The following is a 23,033-nucleotide window of genomic DNA, read 5'->3' as shown; positions in this document are numbered from 1 at the left end:
GCTCCTCCAAAAGGCATTATACGTTAGCCTCTCCAATGACTCGTGACATGAGGATTGAAAGCATCAAGTGGAAAAGCTCAGGAAACTGGCCCACAGGGTACTTGTGACAGGAGCTCTCCTCTGGTATGCAAATTGTGCTGCCAAACTGCTGTGCACATTTCTTAGGAGAGTCAGAGAAAGCGACTTGCCCAGATCAGTTCTCAGGGTTTCAGTTTGTCTCTACTGGGAATGAAAAAAACAGCTGCCACAATGGGTGATGATTCTAATCAGCATGCAGGGGGACTTTGATTTGAGTGTCCCACATGATAACTGACATAGATCCTCACTCTTTCAGCACCTCCAGAATGTCAGCTATCCCTTGGAATAGGAGTTAGAAGTTGGGTTTTCTGGTTTATCCAGCTTGTGGCTTTACCCACCTCCACAGTATCCCCCACCCACCTCACCAACCCTAGTTTCTGTAGCTCCTATTCCCAATGACAGGTAGAAAGGAGAACTGCATTCCAGGCCTCTTCCTTGTAGCTAGCTGCCAACATGATGAGATAGCTTGTGTTAGAGAGAGTGTATTTGGTACAAGTAAGAGAAGTAGAACAGAAAAAGGTTCTGGCAGTAAGGGGGTGAGGTAAGAAAAAGTAGTAGTAACCTGACTCCACCTCCCAGCCTTTCTATATATAAAGCTGGGACCAGCCTTTCTACTTTGCCATCTGCCTCACTCACTAGTGCATTCTATCAGGCAGTACAGTTGTGGTGAGGGTGTGGGTGATTTAGAGATTGCAAATAGAAGCTGTTGACACAGGGAGAATGGACCTGGACAGTCCTTGATAATGATGATGTTTATACCTTCTTTATCCCAAGCTCTCAGCTCAAACCATCAGTTTGCCCTCAATATATATACTTGGACTGAGTTAAGCCCAATTTGGATTACAGATCAACCCTAGGTAGACAGTTTATATGTTTGTTTTCTCTCTCTCTTTCTCTAAGTACACAATTATTATTCTGACTTATTTAAGAAAAATGTGCCTCTCAATAAAGCATGGGTCTTGAGTTGTCTTTCAGCAGTGATTTCTGCTGGTTTGCCCAGATTCTTTCTCTTGCCTACTTCTACAACTGAAGTCTAGGGTTTGAGAAGGCTGACTGGGGTAAGGGCCATGTAAAGGTGCAACAAATCTTCAGGTCCTGATTGCCATGGAAACCTCAGACCAGGGCTTGACCTTGCCATGACAGGCTATCTCCTGGTGCATTGCTGATGTTGGCACTTTCCCTCCAAGCAACTTACTACTCCTGGCTTACCCTTCTGGTTTCAGCCAACTTTTTTTGTTTTCTTTCTTTTTAGAAGCAGATATCTAGCAGGGTTTCCTTTACCAAGCCTAGTAGAAAGCCTAGTAATACATAAATAAGTGGTTTTATCCAGAATCTAGTTGTTGTTTTCTTATAAGAGGCATGTTCCTAAGAATTTCTAATTTGCCATGCTATAGCAAGTTCATGTCTGCTGTTACTTTTATTTTGTTTAGTTACCTGACTGTATTATTGCAAACTTTTTGAAGACAGGGTCTATGTCTTGTTCACTATTACGTTCTTGGTATCAAGCACAGTGCTACATACAGTCAACATCTTATAAAGATACGTTGCATAAATAAATCTCCCCCCAGGGATGGAACTAACCTTTACCCTAGACTTCCTTCTCTCTTTAGAGCCAGTTAAACCCAGAGGAACCTTCTAGTCTGCCGCTTTGTGGGAGAAAGTTGGAGTTCCCCAAATCTATAACAATAGACATCCAGGCTAGGGTACATTGAGTCCTGGGCCCTGCCATTCATTGGCTTTCTGACCTTGGGTAAAAATCCAAAGGAGTAGCCTTCTGGACCTTAGTTTATTTTCTTTTGTAAAAATTTGGAATGACATCTATCTCATAGGTTGTTGTGAGTCTTTTTCGTGAGATCGAGGATGTGAGCTACTTGCCACAGTGACTGCTATATAGGGAGCTATTTTCCCAGTGGGTTGCATCTGGGGAGTGTGGTTGGCTGGCAGATAAGGAGTAAGGGAATGGCATTCCCCTTTTACTTTATAGACTTTAGCTTTGTTTGAACTCATTACATGTATCAGCAATAATACTTTTAAAATAAAAAAATCCCCACCTCTCTAGTGTATATTGATATTTATTCTCAGATTGAAGAGAACTGTGTCATTGCATTTCTGTGCAAATTTTATCCCTACAGAAAAGGATGGTGAATTAGCCAGTAGTTAAGAATGATAGCAAGAGTTTGGGGAGTGCGTTTGAATGAAGGTGGTGACCCCTATTAAAGTAAGGGTTTGATCATACAGTGAGAAGTCTGGACATGATGGTGCATTTTGTTTTATGTTGATTATGTGTCTCACTGTCACATCTACCTTATTTTTATCTTATTAGCAAAATTCTGTGTGTAGTAGATACTGTCAAGTTGATATCTTGGATGAGTACACAAAAATATGTCTACTTCAGTATGTAAGTAATAAAATCATCATCCTAATTGCCGTAATAGTCAAGGCCTGGTGAATATTTGGAGTTGACAGCCACTGCGGTTCTCAAATGCCCTCGCTTCACACACTGCACTGTTTAACCACCACTAGTTGCTGGTTATTTTCTTAAGTTGTTATTTTTCAATAAACATTATCTCATCATAAGCCATAAAGTTGAGAATTGCTCAAGAGTAAAGATATCAGAGGACTTGAAAAGCAGAAGATCTTTTTCATTAACACTAGAAACAAAAAAAAAACTAATAATGCTGGTGGGAATTCTTTTAAAATACTTTTTTAGGTTGGGTTTAAGCCATCTAGCTGTGAAAAATAGTAAATCATCGTAGCAATAGCAATATACTGCAATTCCCACAAAGAACATTCAGCACGATTTCTTTTTTATAAATAATAAAACCTAAATACATACAATGACTCTAAGCGAACGTGAAATTGCATTAGGTACCATGAGCCAGATGTTTTCCTCTCTCATCTGTATTCTTTAAGGTCAATTTTTGCTCATGCCTCCCTCTGCTTTTCCACAATTATTTATGTAATCCATGAATAAATAATGGAATGGCATTCGATCCTGAACTGGGTTTGGCAAATTTGAGAGGAAGTATAGCTTTGTCTTACACACAGTAGGCAAGAAGGAGACAGTGCCTCAGAACACAGCCATTTAAAACCTTTCTAGGCAGCAGCAGATTTACTTACTCCATATCAGATCAAACATAACAAGTGTGTTCACATCTGATGTTTAGTATAAGTTTGTTTATAGGAACTTTGGAGAGGATTTTTTAAATCATTTTGCTTTTGAAATTATTTGCTTGCAAGTTATTTCTTTCATTTAAAACCAGCTCTAATTTCTCCATAATGGTGCAGACTCAGTAATTTCTGCAAAGCGAGACAGCCCAGTTACAAATGGTTTTCAGCTATAATGACTTTTATGTGAATACTAAATTTGATAATTAGAATTGTCACAATATGGAATTTATAAACATTTAGTTAAATATTTGTTTTAGATAGTGTGCTTTTCATTGCATGTTGACACAAAATATTTTCAGGTCTTCATCATTATTGTAGACCCTATGCCTCTAGTGCCTAGTTGAGAACACAGCCCTAGTTAGAAAAATAGACTAGTTGCTCAGAGGCAGATGGGTCCTTTGGTCTGTAAGACTGTAGTAGAAAAAGAGACTATTTGAGGAATATAGTCCTCCAAATGCCATCTCCTTGTAAGGAAGGATTTTTATGTGGCATTCTTAAGAGGGAAATATCTCCTCCTATTGAAAAGTAGAATGTGTTAATGGGGGACGGTAGGGGTGGAGGACTTTTTTATGCAAATCTGTGACCAAGACAGACAGAGGGTAAAGGCCTTGGGTCTGTAGCAACAGTGTTTTGTAGGGCCCTTCAACTTTGCCTTCAGTGCTGGAGCCTTTCCATCAGCATTTATTCTCTCATCTCTTTTGATGGGGGTAGGACCCTCCATGGAGGTTTTCTGGATTATGAGGGCCTGCTGAGATCACCAGGTGTAGCCAATTCCCACTTTTGATGATGCCTGACCTCCAAAAGCAGCTAGAACATAAAGACCTTTTACCAAGAAATAACCAGGATTCAGCTTCTGAATCATGTATGTCCCTGGAGGTTGGAACCACCTTTCTGTGCCCCCTAATCTGCCTTTAGCCTCAGGAGCATGAATACCTTTTGGACACTCAGGCCTTTTTCTCTTCTGATCACCTTCATTTAAATCTTGCTGGATACAACCAGCAGCACTAAAGATTTGACCCATTTCCTCAGAATACTCACTGCTGAACTAGAACTTTCCAACTGGATGTCCTGCTGTGCAGTCATTTGCATCAGGCTCCTGTGCTCCCATAGCCCTCCCCTAACTACCCCGTCATGCCTTCTGGGTTACTCCCAATGATATAGCCATACAATTTATGAGGCCCTGAGAAGCAAAAAGGACCATCACAGGGGACCCAAAGCTCCACTGTTCTTGCTCACTTGTTACAGAGCATGAGCAAAGGCTATGGGTGGTCATTTAGAGAAAGATAAAGCAACGTCTCTCACCCAGGGCAATCCATGCAAGGTGGGTGTGTTCTGCTAACGCTCCCTGTCCCAGGGCGATCATGACTGCAGGGCTAATGCTTTATTCATCATGCTGCAGTGGCATCATTAAGAGCACATTTGTTTAAAGAGTAACTAACATGTTATTTGTCACCCTACTAGGAGAAATGTTAAACAGGATGAGCAACTGGCTCAGGCTGGTCTTGGTCTGATCTGGGTTTTATTGCAGGTAGATTTCCATAAATTAAAGGGCTCCAACCAGGGCTTTTTGGAAAATAGATAACTAATTTGCCAGTTTGCCACCATTTAAGGGTCAGTTATTTATCCACTACAATTAAAATGTTCCACTTTGTAGCTTAATATGTTTTCCACGGTTCGGTCAAGGTATAAAATGAGTACATAATGAAAAAACTGAGCACAAAACAGCACAAATTATAGAATTATGTATTGTCTGATTTCCTTTATGTAAGAAGACAATAATGTTTACAGAAATTGCTTTCTGTGTATCAGTGCAGCTGAAGAGGCCAGGATGTGACCAACATTGCCTTTCTGTACTGTGTATGCATACAAAATTATTCTTTGATTTGTGGCCATGTGTATGGTTTATAGAATTCAGCTGTCTTGATGGCTACATCTTTGAAGCCTGACATCCACCTGAAGTCTTGTCCCAGAAGCATTCTCCCTTCCTCAAGATGACGCTTTCCTGTCTTTCTTGCTCTGTCTCAGGAGTCCATAGCTTTGCCATTTTAGTTGAGGCTTTTATTTAGTTACGACATTCTATTTACATTGTCTGCTCTTTAGAACTTTTAGAATGTGAATGTGAAGAGAACACAAGAGTGCAAACAGAAAAAATTTGACCGGGGGAGGCAAGAATTATCTGATATGTCCTTAGTTACTTTCATAAATTTATCTATGTCTAGGTAAGATGGTAGTTAAGCCTCAGTATCCCTATTCCAGGGATAGAAGAGTCACTTTCCAAGATCACATATCACTGCAGAGGTAGGATTTGAGGACAGAATTTAGATTTAGATCTCCTGTTCTTCAGATAGGTGCTCAGGAGAGAGAACGGTGAACTCTTAGGACTATTTGGCACAGTGAGCTGCCACACCCATCATTAACTGAGGCTGGATAGTTGCCTGTCAGTAACATTTTGGAGACATGTTTATCTGGGAGAAGTAGGAATCGATAAACTCAGGTTTTACCTGATTCTTCAAACCTTGATGAATTACTCTATGAACCTGTATGCATTTGCCCTGAATCCCAGGGTCTTAGAAAAGCTTTGCGTAAAGTGGGACTCTTATAGCTTTAATAGATCCAGGCTTATGTTTACTGATGATATTGCTTTCTTAAATAATTTACTCACCAGCAAAGTCTAGCAGTGATCACTTTTTTTTTATGGTCTGTGTATTTTGGAAAGTAGAAAACAACAACATATGATAGCAGGTTGCGTATGTGGTTGATTGATATCCATGAATGAGGGGAAGGAGTTGAGCCATTACGTATTTCATAAACTGTCTTCAAGTCTAATGTTGCCCTTTTCAGAAAATCTCTAGAAGTCTAAATGTGAAAGGTCCTATATTTTAAAACCTGCCTAATCAAAGACTTTAAAACTACATACAGTAGCCTGTCTTCCCCACAGAGGATATGTAGCAAGACCTCCAGTGGCTTCCAGAAACCTCCAATTGTACCAATCCCTACATATTACCATAGTAGCATCAAGGCCTGTTTTCTTTTCTTTTCTGTTTTTAATGGAAAGAGGGGCACTTTATACATAAGGTCTCAAGATTTTTTTTGTTATTTGTTCAATTTAGATATATAAAGCATATTTTTTTCCAAAAGCAAAGTTTTCCTGAGAAAAATAATTTTACTTGTCATGTCTCTACACTTATATTTGTAATGCCGAGTGATATTTTTCTTTGTGCCAAAAGAAAATTTTTCTTATCTGCTGTGCTGCACATGCTAGTTGAGTTGTCTCTTTGGCAAATTTGGTCATTTTGTTTGATTGCATGATTTTAGAGGGGGGCCTTCAGGTCATCTCTCTTTCTCTCTCTTTCTCTCAATATAGAGTTCTTCAAAGATAGACATGCCGTGGGTAAAACCTTACCTATTTAGCAACCATGTCCTCTCTAAGATGGAAAGATGATAATTTGTCGTTTAAAATTGGCTGCTATACAAAGTAGAAAAGTAATCACAAACCAATAATGGAATTTCATGTTTGAGAAATGGTTGGGTCTGCTTTTCATCCTCTGTGGTGCATGCCAAATGGAAACTTTTCCTTTCTTCCAACAATTTCACTTCTTTAGTACTGTACATATATGCCTTTGTTACACTAATGTACTGCTTAATGGTCTGGAGATGCAGTTATTTATAGATTTCAGCTCATTCAAAGAGCAGCTGCAAGAAGTCTCACAAAAGGAGAACATCACTGTAACCTGCTTATGACCCTACATTGGTTGCCAGGGAGGTGTGGAATCTTAAAGCTTAGAGGGTGACTTGTTAAGTGCATCTGAAGCTTATCTTGAAAGATCTGACAGATTTTTTTTTAATTGTCATTCTTTGACACTTTGAATTCATCTGTATTCTAGTATACAAGAAAAATCCCTCCACCCTCATTGTGTTCTTTAGCTTTAAACTTCCAAGCTTTGGGACTAAATTCTGGAACTGAGATTTTTTTTTTCTTGGTTCCTTTATTATTTCCTTCTTTTCCTTTTTTTTCCTTCATTTTTACTTTCCTCTCTTCTTTCCTCCTTGCATGAATTCATTTGAAATTACATGTAAAATATTTATATTTTATATAAAATGTAAAATATATTTTATAAATTTATAACTATATTATATATATATTTAACACCTACCACATTTCAGGTACTTTGCTTGCTAGCTGCAGGGTGTGCACAGATGACTAGTTTCCTTGATCATCCTAAGCTTATAGTTTATTAGAGACATGGTAGAGATAAACTAATTAGAATATGAGTGAAAGTGCTGGGATAGAGCAAGGTACAGAGTGCTATGAGAGTATGGGAGAAAGAGAATATATCTCCTTTATCTTTCTGCCTTAACAGAAAACTGGAAAAAGAGTAGAAATGGCATCTCTCCTTAGGTGCAATGTAGTGTGATGTGACACTTCGGGAAAAAGTTCAGTGACTTTATAAACACAGATGGTCCCTGATTTAGGATGGTTTAACTTATGCTTTTGGGACATAACTCCATTGGGATGTAACTCCAAGTCAAGAAGCTCCTTACAACTTGTGATGGGGTTATGGTTTCTACTGAATGCACAGCGCTTTCTCACCATCATAAAGTTAAAAAATTGTAAATTAAACCATCGTCATTTGAGGACTGTCTGTTGTATTGCCAGCATTAAATACATTTTCATCTTACTATTTTTTCAACTTAATGGATTTATCAGAATGTAACCTCATCATAAATTGAGAAGCATCTGTATATGAATAACTAGTTAGATATTAAAGAAGACCTTTTGATTTCATGGGTTTGATACTAAGTGCTATAGGGTTCACCCCTATCTGAATTGATCTTTGTCCAACTCCATCTTCTGCCCATACTGTTTCCCAGAAATGGCTTTTCTCGCCATCACTGAGAAAGAGCTTTTTAGTGTTATTTGATATAATATTCCTACTTTACAGTCATCTCATCAGAAATTCCCCATGATATGCCTAATCTAAATCTATTACTCAAAACCTTAATCCTATTATTTCCCATTAATCAGCTGACATTGATCATTAATGAATAATTACCATCCTCTATATTTAACAGATTTGAGACTTTATCATGCTTTATCATGTAGGATGTTATATAATCCCATTAGCTACCTTTTCATTCTTTTCTTGAAACTCTCCTCTAAGTGCTCCCCAATACCCCAAAACTTACTCCTATCTAAGAATTAAGGAGTAACATAGATTTAGCTGACATTTCTGAGGAGGGGCTGAGGAGAGATTTACACTGTATGCTTCCCAGTGAAACCATCTGAAATTCTGCTTAAGTCATTGATCTTCTCTGTAGTCGTCTTTTCTTCATGGGTGGGCACCAAAGATCCCTCCTTTCTTTCCCCTCAGAACATTCAGCTTTTGTGTTTTCTTTTACCACACTTTACAGAGCAATTCCTACTCTGCCCCTAAACTTGCAGATTCCACTCATCTCCCTTAACAATAAAATGAAACACCCAGTAGTTAATAGGACCCATTCTCCTTAGAAGCCAGATTAGTAACCCATTACAATAATCAGAGAATGTCCTTTGAACTCCTTTTGTATTTGAAGAAATGATAGTGAGAATTTTACAAAACTGATGGAAGATACTAAGATTTTTAGTTGTTCCTCAGTGGGAAGATTGATCTGCAGTTACATAGTTTACCATTATGGGAAGCAGAAGTATCTCCCCTACTATTCATAGTTGCTTAAAAAATCAAAGAGTTAATACATAAGCATACCTATTTCACAATTATCTATATTGTTTTAAACCATGGAACATTTCCATAACCTCAAGAGAGTATGGCACTGACTATGTGAAGATTGAAGTTAGGTATTTCCTTAGTGATGGAAGAGGAGAGTGGACTTTGGAAGGAAATGTATCTTTCTTTTTACTGTAAATATATACCATGATAATGCTAATGGAGAGTTCTTATAAAATAAGAAAGTTGCAGATACCATATGAAATAAGCTTCCTTTGGTGTCACCTCTTTTCTTTTTGAGATGGAGTTTCACTCTGTTGCCTAGGCTGTAGCGCAGTGGCTCGGTCTTAGCTCACTGCAACCTTTGCCTCCCAGGTTCAAGCCATTCTCCTGCCTCAGCCTCCCAGGTAGCTGGGACTACAGGTGCACATCATCACGCCTGGCTAATTTTTGTATTTTCAATAGAGATGAGGTTTTACCATGTTGGCCAGGTTGGTCTCAAATCCTGGCTTCAAGTGATCCACCCACCTCAGCCTCCCAAAGTGCTGGCATTACAGGCATGAGCCACCATGCCTGGCCTGGTATCAACTCTTTACAAGACATTAACAAATCTGATTCTTTCACCATAATTATTTTGTTATTGAAGTAGGTATAAACCTAAGGACTTACATCAAACAAAATCATGCTTTTTTTGGTTTTGTTTTGTCTTTTTTAAGACAGGGCCTCACTCTGTTGCCCAGGCTAGAGTGCAGTGGCACAATCTCAGCTTACTGCAACCTCTGCACCCCGCACTCCCCAGCTCAAGCAATCCTCCCACCCCAGCCTCCTGAGCAGCTGGGACGACAGGAGGGCACTACCATGCTTGACTAATTGTTTAAGGTTATTGTAGAGATGAAATCGCCCTATGTTGCCTAGCCTGATCTCAAACTCCTGGGTTCAACCAATCCTCCCACCTTGGTCTCCCAAAGTGGATTATAGATATGAGCTCATATCTGGGATTGTAGATATGAGCCACCACACCCAGCCTATTTCTTTTTTTCAATAAGAGGGATTTTCAGTACCTAGCTGATCTCTACCCTCCTTTAACAGGAATCTGTGTTTTGTGGACAATTACAGGTAGGTTTTATTATTCATGCTGTGTGTATCCCTGGTACCTATAGAAATTGTTCAAGTGATTCTCCTGCCTCAGCCTCCTGAGTAGCTGGGGCTACAGGCACCCACCACCATATCCAGATAAGTTTTGTACTTTTAGTAGAGATGAGGTTTCACTATATTGGCCAGGCTGGTCTCAAACTCCTGATCTTGTGATCCTCCTGCCTCAGCCTCCCAAACCTGTGCCATTTTTTAAGCCAAATAGTATTTTCATAGACTTGATAAGTTGCAAGAACTATTTGCTCCATTATCTAGCCCAGTGAAATACTGAACATAAATATATTTTGTTGAACATTTATGAAATTGGTATGAGATTTTATACTTCAATATATCTTAACAGGAAACAAGTTAGGTATCTGTTAAGGCCAAACAAAGCTGTACTTTTATCCTTGGCATTTTGTGTATCAGATTGTTTTGTGGTGCTCATACTTCATTAAAGCTGTAAGTAGAAACTGCCAGTTTCATAATTGGTCATGAATCTCTTGAAAGTTTTTGTAGTTGCATAGGCAGAAAAAAACCTAGAGAAAAAATATTTATACGTCTTTTAAGTGCATCATATTATTTATTTTTATTTGTTTTTATTTTTTTGAGACAGAGTGTTGCTGTTACCCAGGCTGGAGTGCAGTGGCGCAATCTCAGCTCACTGCAACCTCTGCCTTCTGGGTTCAAGCGATTCTCCTGCCTCAGCTTCCCAAGTAGCTGGGCTTACAGGCATGCACCACCACGCCCAGCTAATTTTTATATTTTTAGTAGAGACAGGGTTTCACCATGTTGGCCAGGCTAGTCTCGAACACCTGACCTCAGGTGATCTGCCCGCCTCTGCCTCCCAAAGTGCTGGGATTACAGGCTTGAGCCACTGCGCCCAGCCTTAAATTACATTATATTATTTTATGTATTTACTTTTTTAGAGATGGAGTCTCGCTCTGGCAACTAGCCTGGAGTGCAGTGGCGTGATCTTGGCTCACTACAACCTCTGCCTCCCGGTTTTGAGCAATTCTCCTGTCGTAGCCTCCTGAGTAGCTGGGACTACAGGCATGCGCGACCACCGCTGGCTAATTTTTGTATTTTTAGTAGAGACAGGGTTTCACCATTTTGGTCAGGCTGGTCTCAAATTCCTGACCTCAGATGATCCACCCACCTCGGCCTCCCAAAGTGCTGGGATTACAGGCGTGAGTCACCGCACCTGGCCTACCTCATATAATTTTATAAAGGAATGGTGGAAAATGAAATATTGTGCTCCAACTGAGGTGTGGCACAGAAAACTAGGGCAACACTTACTTTTAGAAATATCAAGTGTTACTCACTGTTTTAGAATTAATTACATAATTATCTACCAGAACACAAAGATCCCAGGGTATCTTAATGGAAACACTACATTTCCAAATAAAATAGTAATAATTATCACCTACTGTATTCAGAGTGCTTTATTAGCTATAATTTTTAACTCCCCACATCTCTGTGTGTAAATAAACATTGCTAAGAAGATTAATCTTTTCTATAGTTTAGAAATAATAAAACTAAGGCAGAGAAATTGATGTGAATGATAAATTAGGCATTATGGTCTTGAATCACTTAAAGAGGCAGATATTCAATAGGAACAATAGATGCTAACAAAGTACCAAAATCATTCTTGCAACTATTCATAAATTACTAGTCGGTAATTAATTAAAAGTATTACCTTTCTTCCAAAACGAGTGATCGAATCAACTTAAATTTTGTGAACAATGTCACGGCAGCCTTGAGACTATTGGAAATTCCTAAGATGTGACAGAGCTTACTTTAGAATCACCATCCCAGGCACATGGTAGCCACACGAAGTTGTATGTCATTAAAACCACTGGATTGGGAGACTGAAGAGATGTAATACATTGAATGTCACAAGAGTTTGATTGGGGGATAAATCTAGGTTTATACACCACATCTTGCCAACAGAACAATGCTTTTTTTCAGTGGAACAGTAGCAGTTTGTTACTGTTTTCAATGAAACACTTGCAGTCTGTTAAGTGGCCGTGAAAGTGTTAGGTAGAAACGATGGGTCTCCAGGACACTTGATGCCCCTTTATATGACTGTAACCACTAAGGTGAAAACTGTCATTGGAGCAGACTGTTACAGAGCCAAGGAAAACTAAAGCCATCCCTAAAATAGTGTAGCAAAAAGTCAAGGTGAAATGTGGTGGGTCAGGCACAAGTCATGAGCCTACAAAGTAGAGGGATGTCCTCTGATATAGTGTTCCAGAACTGCAGACTCATTAGAGAGAAAAAAAATGTGTGATTAATGCCCATTTGGGAAGAATCTGAGGTAGAAGGAGGCTAGCCAACTAAACTTCATTTGGGGAGATAAGTAAGACAAATAGTGACCTTGCAAAGATCTGAAACAGCTCTGCTACAGGGCCATTTGAACAAAAGAATGAACACATTCTAGCCTGACTCTGCCTTGCTACTCTGAAATGGTTGGAAGTGGAGAGAGAAAAGTGCTATGAGATTTCATCGTAGAAAGATCGTTGGTGAATGGACCAGACATTTAGGTTAGCTATCCATTTCTTATGCTATTGAATTTATTTTCTATGGTGAGAATCTCTTTGTCTGATGGCACCCATAGCCTAAGATAATTGATGTACAATACACATGCAGGTTCTCAGTTCATTTGGATAGTATAGTGGGAAGGAATAAAATATTTATTCTCAGTACAATTTGCTTCCAAAGTTAGAATCATTCACTGTTGGACGATGATGATGATGATTCATCTTCCTGACAGACAATTGGAAAAAAATTCCACACTATCTTACATACCCCTCTAGTTGAGGGCTAGGGATTTGTTGAGACCATAAAAACTATTTGCTCATTATTCACCTGTTCTTGAGAATTGAACCCTTAGCTTCCATTTGAATTAAACTTCTGCTCAACTGATCAGAATTTCTTTTTGACAGTACAGTGCTCAAGGAATTACTGATTCTTATACCTAAGAATGAAAGAAACAAAAAGACATGCCATAAAAGGTTCGAACTTCACATTAGATACACTGTCAAACCATAAGATCTAATTCTAAAATCATCATTAACAGGAACATGGTTTAGAAAAACTTCTAAATTTATACTAAAATAAAAATAAATATTTAGACTTAGTTGTTATATCTAATCTACTTAAGATCAAACTTGTCATGCCACTCATCTGAGTTTTGAACTGGTGAAAGTACGCTTAAGATATAGGTGAAAGCTCTGTTTTTGCATTTGTAAGGGTGGAGAGAAGGCATAGCATTTTATAAATAGTGTGAGATTGAGTAGAACTTTGTAACTTTAATGTTTAATTGTTACTTCTATTTATTAGATAAGTGCATTAAAAGACTATATATATAAAAGCTGGGCAATTCTAAGGAAAATTCAAACCAAAAAAGTTGTGGCCAGTTAAATTATCTTCCCAATGAGCTGAAAAAAACAAATGCTCTCCTTTGCCTCCTTTGCCTCCCTAACACCCTCTAGATCTTCCTTTATGGACAGCATGCCATCCTTCTCTTCTGCCTTTCCTGACTATTGTAATTTAGGTACCCTCCTTTTCCAGCTGCATGGTGAATGGGTTCTTGCTTTTTCCTTCCTCCTCCCAACTTTTTTTCCTCTCTGAATACATTCCACAGACGACCATCTTCCAAAATAACAGCATCAATTAATTTTTTAACTTAAAAAAAATCTTCTTTAGCCCTGACTCTGCTCCCTCCATTGATGTGTATTGTGTGTGGAAAATGCTGTGCACGGACTGATAAGCCCCCATTTGTGAAGGTGCTTCAGTAGGAAGCAAGGCCTTTGAGGTACTCACAAATGGGGCTGTTTATTCAGCCAGCCCAGGCTCCTGGTGAGTCGATGAGTTGACCCACACATCTCACAGGGCTCTAAGGTTTTAACTGAGCCACAAGGCAGCCTCTGAGCGATGGGAAGCAGCCTTTCTTCTGTGCCCGAGACTGGAAATCGGTCTTTGTTTTTGATTTTGAATAGATAACAGTTTGTTCCTTGACGTTTTATCTCAGTTAACTATTAAGGTTTCTCACCACACTTCTGTCCCATTTTGCAGAATCTGATGACCTCCGAGGGGACCCTGCACTCAGCCATCAAAGTGCTCCTGCCCCCCTGGACGCTCATAATTCAATGGTAGATGCAGGTGGAGTTGAGAACATCACCCAGCTTCCCCAGGAGCTTCCTCAGATGATGGCTGCAGGTAAATGCCAGTGGCCAGCACAGGACACAAACAAGGATTTTTTGAGTTCTTAGCGGAAAAGCTTGTCCCACCTTGAAAAATATGCATTGAACCAGGAGCCTGGGCCCATAAAGAAATCAGTCTGTAGAATTAGTGAAAATGAAAGAGCACTAAGTCAAATGTGACACAGTCTTCTGTTTTGTTTTGGGTTTTCTTAAGCTTTGTGCTACTTGTTTTAAATTTGATTTATTTATTTAGAAATCCTTCAGAAAAGTCACTTTAAGTAGACACCTGTATTTTCTTAGTGTAATAATGTAAAAGTTTGTAAAGGAAGGAATGGATTACAAGGTAACACTTAATAAATTCAGTCAGGACCAGTTCTACTGCTTGACAACTATTTTCTTATTAGATAGAAGGCCTGCCTGCTCAGGAATTACACCTAGAAACAGTAAGCCAATTAACTTGTTTTACCAAGAGAGTGTTACTGCTTTGCCTCTCAGCCTTGTGACTTAACTAATGTTGTTTCACTGGGAGAAGGAAACAATTCTTCAATTTTTTTCCAGGGGTACCTCCTTAATAGCATGCTGTGTATAATATAAACTACATGTCATTAAGTTTTCTCCCAGAAAGTATTTGGAAACACTTTGTGTTTATGTCTAGAGAAAACATTGCTGTAGACTATAGTTCTTTATTTTTTTTGTAGTTTGGGAATGTGCCAAATGAAGCCTCACATCTCTAGAAATGTGATTCTCTTTAAAACAAACACCCTTGCCTATGGACTCTAAAGCATGGTTTGTTTTTCCCCACAGCAGCTGATGGTTTGGGGAGTATAGCGATAGACACGACCCAGCTCAACATGTCCGTGACAGATCCCACAGCCTGGGCTACAGCCATGAATAACTTGGGCATGGTTCCCGTGGGGTTGCCTGGACAGCAGCTCGTGTCTGGTAAGCTTTCTCCTGGTTTCAGAGATGCTTGCAGCAGTGCCGAAGGGTGTAGGTGACAGGTGCCTGGTAATCTCTCCGTACCGCGAGTGTTGGACACAGTCTTTTATTTATGACTGGGGCATGTTTGGCAAGTTGTACTTGAGATTCTTTTCCTCATCACCTTTCTCTTCTGCCTAATAGCTGTTCTCAGAAAAAGCCACACTAACTGTTATTGCTATACACAGTCTTGCAACATCAACTGCATTTTTTAAAATTGGGAAATAGAATGGCTAATATTTGCTTTCCAATTTGCAAAACTCATTCACCTACATTATCCCATTTGATTGCACTGTCTTCCCTTTATGATAGGTAGGTATTTCTTTTTGTTATTACTCTTGTTAATGTTTCCATTTTACAAATAGAGAAACAGAAGAGCAGAGTTTCGGTGACTTTTCCAGCATTGAAGTGGCAGAGCTATAAACTCAGCTCAGCTGACACTAAATTCCCTATTTTCTGTCCACCACATGGTGGAATCCTAATACAATGGATGCATTCAGCAGAGAAAATGTTTAGAAATACCACAAAGTCAAAAGTCATCTAAAAGATTTAATCATTGAATTTAACAGGTGTTTGCTGAGGATTTTACATGTGTCCTGTAAAAAGTGCTTTGAGAAATAGAATAAATATATATGCATATAAGTGTCTTTGAAGAGCCTTTCTCTCTAAATTGAAAATAACAAAACAAAACACCAACACCTGAAAAACAATGATAAAAATGATGTGTAGAGTCAGGTGTGTTAAGTAGTGGTGCAGACTGGTAATGTAATAACCAGATCGGTCACTGGGGCTTTGAGGAAAGATGTTATAGGGAAGGTGGGGCTTGAGCTAAGTCTGGAGAGATGAGTAGGATTTGTATATTCACTCACTCATTCATTCATTCAACAAGTATTCATTGAGCCGCTGTCTGGTGCAAGGGCTTCCGCAGTAAACAAAACAAGTATGGTCTGCCCTCTCAGAATTTATAGTGGAGAGATGACAACCAGGTATTATGCAGTAGTCATTGTTATAATGGCAGAAGAAAAATTCACTTTTTGGCCATCAAGGTAGGTGAAGGTAGATGGTGTTCATTAAATAGAAACCAATCGCTTTTGGAATGTTGCTAAGTTCTACTCCCACATACCTGTGCACTTTATGCTGAGTTGACCAAGCATTTGTTTTTTGTTGTGTTTCTTTTTAGTCAATAGTGGCCATAAATGAAAAATTCCAAATTAATTATAGTAATATATGTGTGTGTGTGTGTGTGTGTGTGTACATGTGTGTATGTGTATATGTGTATACACATATATATAATATATATGGTTTCTTTTTTAATATAACAAGAAAGAATATGAAAATGGATAAGAGACCAGGGAAAGTAGGAGACAAAGGAAATACAAAGGCTGAGTTTTAAAACATTATATTTAGGATATTTATTAAGTTCTTCAAAATGCTATCAAATTCATACAATTGAAGATTAGTCTGCTCTAGGGAGGTAGGTGTACATAAATGACATTTTCTATGGCTTGAACATGTGTTTATCCCAGGCCCCTTTTCCCTAAAGCTTACCTAGACAGATACTTTCTTCTAATAACTTGAAAGTAAAGATTTCTATTTTTCCACCCACATTTCCCCAGCTGCCTAATTGAAATATTCAGAGAGCAGAAGTTACTTACTCTTGTCTCACCTCCTACTTCTCTCAGAAAATGTTGTACGACTTCTAGAGTAAGCCAAAACCTTCATAATTCATTATTTTTTTCTTGTGATTTTGAGTCTTCTGACATTCTAACCGTGACCAATTTATGATTTTCCCAGCAACTTGCCATGAAAAGAATTACAGCCCTACTCGTTATAGAAGATTTACCGTATCTGCCCCGAATTACTTTTTCTATCTCCTGTGTTAGCCAAATTGCTTAAACTGTTTTTGAGCCTTTCAGGGTCTTTCTGGGCTTCCCTTCATTATTTACACAGCCTGATAATTTAACTGTACTTTGCTTTGTTCTCAGGGCCACCAGCCAACTACATTCCTTGATACAATCTCAGGGTCAGGTTCTGTTGTGTTTGGTTAGTGTTTATTTATTTTATTCCAGTCTTTTTTCTGTGTATTTCAATCATACTTAATATAACATTTTCTATTATGCATTTTTAACATCTTATCCTAAACTATTTTTCCATTGTATTCTTTTATATTAAAAATTTAAAAATAAGTCATCAAATCTCCAGATTACTTAACCATTCTACTATTTACATTTAGGCTGTTTCCATTTTTTCACTGTTACTAGCCAAGTTTCTTTAAAGAACTTAGTCTCCCAGAGCATGCAAAAACATCTTACCTTTTCTACAAAATGGTGATCATATCCACTTCATGGAACTGCTGTGAGATTTAAATGGGATAATTTAACCTCCATATGGTAAGCATACATTAAATAGTCTTCTTACTCCTTTGTTCTTATTTCTTCCTTTCTCCTTTCTGCTTTTTTTAAAGCAAATAATATTTTGCTTTAAAACATTGCAGTGGACATTTTTATGGATGGGGCTTTTTAGCTGTTAGAATTATTTCCATTGGATAGATTCCTACATGTGGAACTAGTAGGTCAAAAGAAGTGAGGATTTTCAAGTTTCTTGTTAAGTACTGGTCAATTAATTCCCAAACTATACATATGGACTTAATATTTACTAATTTGATATGCAAAAATGGCATCTTTTTAATGGTTTTTATATTTAATTTTTCATTTATGAGTTCTTTATTCCATTTCTAAATGCAGAAAGGTTTGCCCACTCTGGAAGTTGTTATATTCCCTATTTTCCATGCCCCCAGTGACTTAATTCTGCCTTTTATTGGAAATTAAATTCTTATGCATATTTTTGTCTATTTCTGAAGTATCTATTCTTTACTACTGATTTATCTATTTTTATTCCAAGACCACATTGTTTCAGTTCTTATGGTTCTATGGCATGTTTACATGACATATCTGAAGCCCTTTTTACTGTACCCGGTGTGCAGCACTATTGTTTCTTTTCCACGTAGCCATAGAGCCATGGATGCCACTGCTTGCTTAGGTGTCATGCTGGCCACCTCTGGAGTTCTTCACTGTGAATGCAGAATGTTAGAGGCAGCCTTTAATGTTTCAGAAGGGACTTAAAGATTATTTAGTTTAACCTTCCTTCCAAGAAATCCTCTTTAAAACATTTCTGACAGGATTATGGAGAGGCTGGATTTTATAAGTACTTGGCTTTCTCCCAAAGTTTCTGATATTTCTAAATGACCAACCACTCTTCCCATATTTGTTGAAATTAAACTGACACTAAATCCCTTTCCTCAGTGCTTCTTCAATTTATTGAGAGATTAAAATTATCAGTAAAGCAAGGCATAAAATTTTTATATCCTCTGATTTTATCAAAATGATTTCCCAGGAAATCAAATCCCTCATTACTGTGGTAGCACACCTTTCAGATGTGCTGTCGTGCACTTCCACAGCGACGCCTCTTCCACTTCCCTCCCCTTTCATCATCACCAAATGTTCCCCTCACCATGATTCTGCTCCCACCTTTATGAACTTCTCTGTTTACCTTCTTCACAGGAAGTGCTACTTAAGATCATTACATTGAATTTGTTCCTTTTATCGCAAATATACCATTTTATACAGTTATACCCCAATCCTAAATCCCATACTCCAAAGTCCTGGCTGTTCTGTGAGATGATACTTACCTCCATTATTGTGTCTTGTTTGTTTTATTCCCCATACTTTGTTTTGGTTTTGTGAAGTTTTTTGTTGCCTTTGATTTGTTTTTGTTGTCAATACTTTGTGCATTGGTGTAGATCTAGGTTTTTTGAACCAATCTGTTGGAACATTCGTGTTCCACTGTTGCTGTAAGGTAGAGTGGAGGTCACATAAATATTGTACTTAGGTGGCCTAACAATGGTGGCAAACTCTGGGTGAAACACAGATAAATTGCTTTCTTTGTAGGTTTTCCCAAGGCCTTTACTATGCTAATGTGCAATAAGTAATTCTCAAAGAGTGGGATCTACTATGTACAATTCCTAACTTAATTTAGCCTTTAAAAGATGCCTGCATTAGGACAAATACCTAATGCCTGTGGGGCGTAAAACCTAGATGATGGGTTGATAGGTACAGCAAACCACCATCGCACATGTATACCTATGTAGCAAACCTGCACATTCTGTATATGTATCCCAGAACTTAAAGTAAAATTTAAAAATTAATTTAAAAACAAACCTGTGAGCCTCTCATGAGACGCTAGAATATTCACTGTGGAGATCCTTCTCCACTACCATCCATCCTTCTAAGCCTCATATGATATCCTCTGCATGATTTGGTTTACAATTTTGTTTGTTTATGTTTGTGCTGAACAGTGTCACTCCCTAATCTCAAATTTCAAAATAACTCTCTTGTGGTCAGGTGTTGCCTGAAACCTTCTTCTCAGTTTTCTGTGGCACACGTTGTCCCTTTTCAGAAGGCCCCACCTCTGGTGTCACAAGTTGAAATCTAGAATATCAAATCCCAAGCTTTGGCACCTCTTGTGTGACCAGCTGCTCTCTTTCTGTGTAACCTAATTTCTTTTCCAAAGTTATAATCATCAACTGGAAGGAGAGCTGAAAAGCAGGAGCTGAGTACCCAGGTTTTAAGTTTCTTGCCCAGGCCTGCATGGGAACTAGTAGTGCTTTCTGGATATTCTCTGGCCATGAGATAATACCTTGCTTTTCTATAAACTTTTTGAACTCTCCTTTCCTATTGTCAACAATATTTCTTTAGCCGTTATTGACTCTGGGGTGATACACATCTTTTACTCCAAGCTTCTTAGCATGCCATTTGTGCTATTTTAAACGCATGTTCCAAAAAGACATGATACTTGGCCGGGCGTGGTGGCTCACGCCTGTAATCCCAGCACTTTGGGAAGCTGAGGCGGGCGGATCAAGAGGTCAGGAGATTGAGACCATCCTGGCTAACACGGTGAAACCCCATCTCTACTAAAAATACAAAAAAATTAGCCGGGCATGGTGGCAGGCACCTGTAGTCCCAGCTACTCGGGAGGCTGAGGCAGGAGAATGGCGTGAACCCGGGAGGTGGAGCTTGCAGTGAGCCGAGATGGCGCCACTGCACTCCAGCCTGGGTGACGGAGTGAGACTCTGTCTCAAAAAAAAAAAATAAAAAAAAAGACAGCATACTTCCCAATTAACTACATAGAGCCACATCCTTTATCAGTGACTAATTTGGAGCCAACAAAAGACTTCTTCACACTTGTAAAGGTCTATCAGCACCCTTAAGTGTTCCTTGGCTCATACCTTGCTGTTTCTTTTTCAGAAGCTCTGGGTTCACTGTCACTGCTTCTGTTTCCTGCCATTCTGAGAAGAACTTAGCTTTCTAACTCATGGAAGGCTAAGATAGGTTACAAGTCTTTCTCCGTCCCCTTCACTACCCTCTCCCATTCACTGGTGTTTCCACTTATTTTCATTCTTCTCTGCTTCCTCAGAGTACTTTTTTCTAATTTCCTTCTTGGGTTGTTTAATCCTCACAGGAACACCTTTATCCTCTTTAATATGCCCAGATATGAAGGGGGATTTGTTAAATCCTTTCATCTCCTCAAGCATCACTCTTTTAACTGAGATTTATTGAGCCAGATGTTATGCTAAATACTGGGAATACAGGACATAGACCTTACTGTCATGCTTTAGAGTGGTGGGAAAAACAGAAAAGAGTAAATACACAAAAACAAATCAACATGATAAGTGGTTATGCTATTAATAGATAAAGGGTGCTATAGGATGTCACTGAAGAGAGTTAAGCAGGGAAGTAGCAGGATCAGAATTATATTTTTACAGAGCATGTTTGTAACCCCTGTAGAGGACTGATGGGGGTGTGGAAAGGTTGGCAACCAGACAGGAGTTACCCAGATAAGAGACAGTGATGGCAGTAATGCCAGCGATTATCCTGAGCAGTAGAGATGGAGTGATCTGAAGGGACTCGTGAGACATTTCATTGTAGAAACCACAGGAATGGATGACTAAGACCACATGGAACATAAGGAGAGTGAAGAATCAACAGTGACTCCTAGGCTTCTAGACTTGCAAGCTGCGTTAACCATAGAGCCATTTGTTTAGAAGGTGGGGAAGGCGAAAGAGAAGGGTGGGTAAGATGGCTTGTTTCCTTTTGGATATGTTGAGTTTGAGGAACCTGTTGAAAGAAAACCTGTAGTGAGCAGGGAGATTTATGGGCCTGGCATGTAGGAAGGAAGGCCTGATGGAGATGTGGCTTTAGTGGCCACAACATAGGGATGGTTGTTGACGCCCTGGGGACCATAACACCCAGACACACTTCTGCTGTGAAATTAGGAAGAAGCTCTCAGATGCTGCTTCAGGTTTCAGCATACCCTGCAGCCAGGTCTCCAGATCCCTCTCTTGTGTCCCACTACATTCCTACTATTGCAGGGCTCCAAGATTTGAAATGAGAGAAGTGGTCAGAGATAAAAAATAGAATCTGGAAATCCTGCCTGAAACTGTCTCTTCAGCTTACAAATACACTCAGGACTGTCTGTTGATAAACCACCCCACATGCTTGTTTTTAAAATGAAAGTCATACTCATACCAGCAAAGTTTCTTTCTTTAGTCCCTTCAGATATTAATGGTGGCATTCTCTGACACAGGCATGATGAAGGGGATACAGACAGCCTGGCGGGTACCAGTTGGGTCTCTAAAGGACGATGCTCAGAGTTCTCTTTTGTTTTTATTTTCCATCTTGTTGAAAGATTTCTCACTATCAAGTGTCAGAAAACAAATAGGCCCTTGACTTATGTTTCACAATTTATGTACCTGATTTCATGTACTTGTGACAGTTCTGTTACACTCTGTGCAGTTACTTACCCTTTCTTCCCCAGGACATTAGGACAGTACATTGGTATATTTATTTACTCACCACAGTATTACAGGATTTTTTACAAGGCACTAGAGGAACAGCAATTGGCCTGACCGACCAGTGGTGCTCTTACGGAGAACATGTATCTCTAAAGAAGATGTTATCAAATAATTATACAAATGACTAATTATAATTGTGGGATGTTATAAAGAGGAATTGGGAGCCTAACTTTGTTTGGAGGTATTGGAGAAGCTACAGAAAAGGTTCCTCTAAACTAGTAATATTCAAACTAAGACCTGAAGGATAAATTAGACTTATCTAGTTAGCAGGAGGGAAGAGCAGAAAGAAATGGAGAATTTGAAAAGATGAGAAAGTTCTAAAAGCAGAAAATGTCAAAGACCTGAGATGAAAGGAGCTTAGCCCCTTCAAAGAAGAGAAAAGTGGGTGTATGTGGGCCAGAGGTGGTGGTTGGGACGGAGTGGGATTAGCAGGTTGGTGCTTAACACAAGTCTGGTAGGATAGACCGGGGCCAGACCATGCCTTCCAAAGCTTGGAGTACAGACTTTATTTGAAGTGCAAACTACTGAAGTTTTAAGAAGATAAGTGACCTGTGGCTCATGTTTTTTGTTTCTTTATTTCTGCTAACAAAAAAGTATCTGACTTGTTTTATAGAGACTGCATTGAAGAATGGCAAGAGGGGAGGCTGGGTTTATATCTAGAAGGCTGCTGTCCAAAAAGGGATGGCAGAGGTAGATGGGGCAGAGGTAGATGGCGTAGATATATCCAATGGGACTGGAATATGGAGCACCTGCCATGTGCAGGCACTGCCATAGGTGCTACACACGCTGTCCTGCAACTTGCATCGTAGTGCTAAGCTGATGTGTGTGTGTCTACAATATTTCTTTTGTTTC

At 39.0% G+C, this 23,033-nt stretch overlaps 1 protein-coding gene across 12 annotated transcripts in view; it reads left to right on the top strand.

Moving 5' to 3' along the window:
- The window catches only part of ENOX1 (ecto-NOX disulfide-thiol exchanger 1), a 571,794-nt gene that overhangs the window by 357,250 nt on the left and 191,511 nt on the right, over nt 1–23,033 (top strand). For all 12 annotated transcript variants that reach the window (XM_054528960.2, XM_063714804.1, XM_054528961.2 and 9 more), the window contains 2 exons: nt 14,166–14,309; nt 15,098–15,235. In XM_054528960.2, coding sequence (XP_054384935.1) covers nt 14,240–14,309; nt 15,098–15,235 — 208 coding nt within the window. In that variant the 5' untranslated portion in view covers nt 14,166–14,239. The remainder of the gene's footprint in view (nt 1–14,165; nt 14,310–15,097; nt 15,236–23,033) is intronic.

This window comes from Pongo abelii, chromosome 14 (genome assembly GCF_028885655.2).
Source record: "Pongo abelii isolate AG06213 chromosome 14, NHGRI_mPonAbe1-v2.0_pri, whole genome shotgun sequence".
NCBI classification, from domain to species: domain Eukaryota; kingdom Metazoa; phylum Chordata; class Mammalia; order Primates; family Hominidae; genus Pongo; species Pongo abelii.
This window is presented reverse-complemented; position numbering and strand designations above follow the sequence as displayed.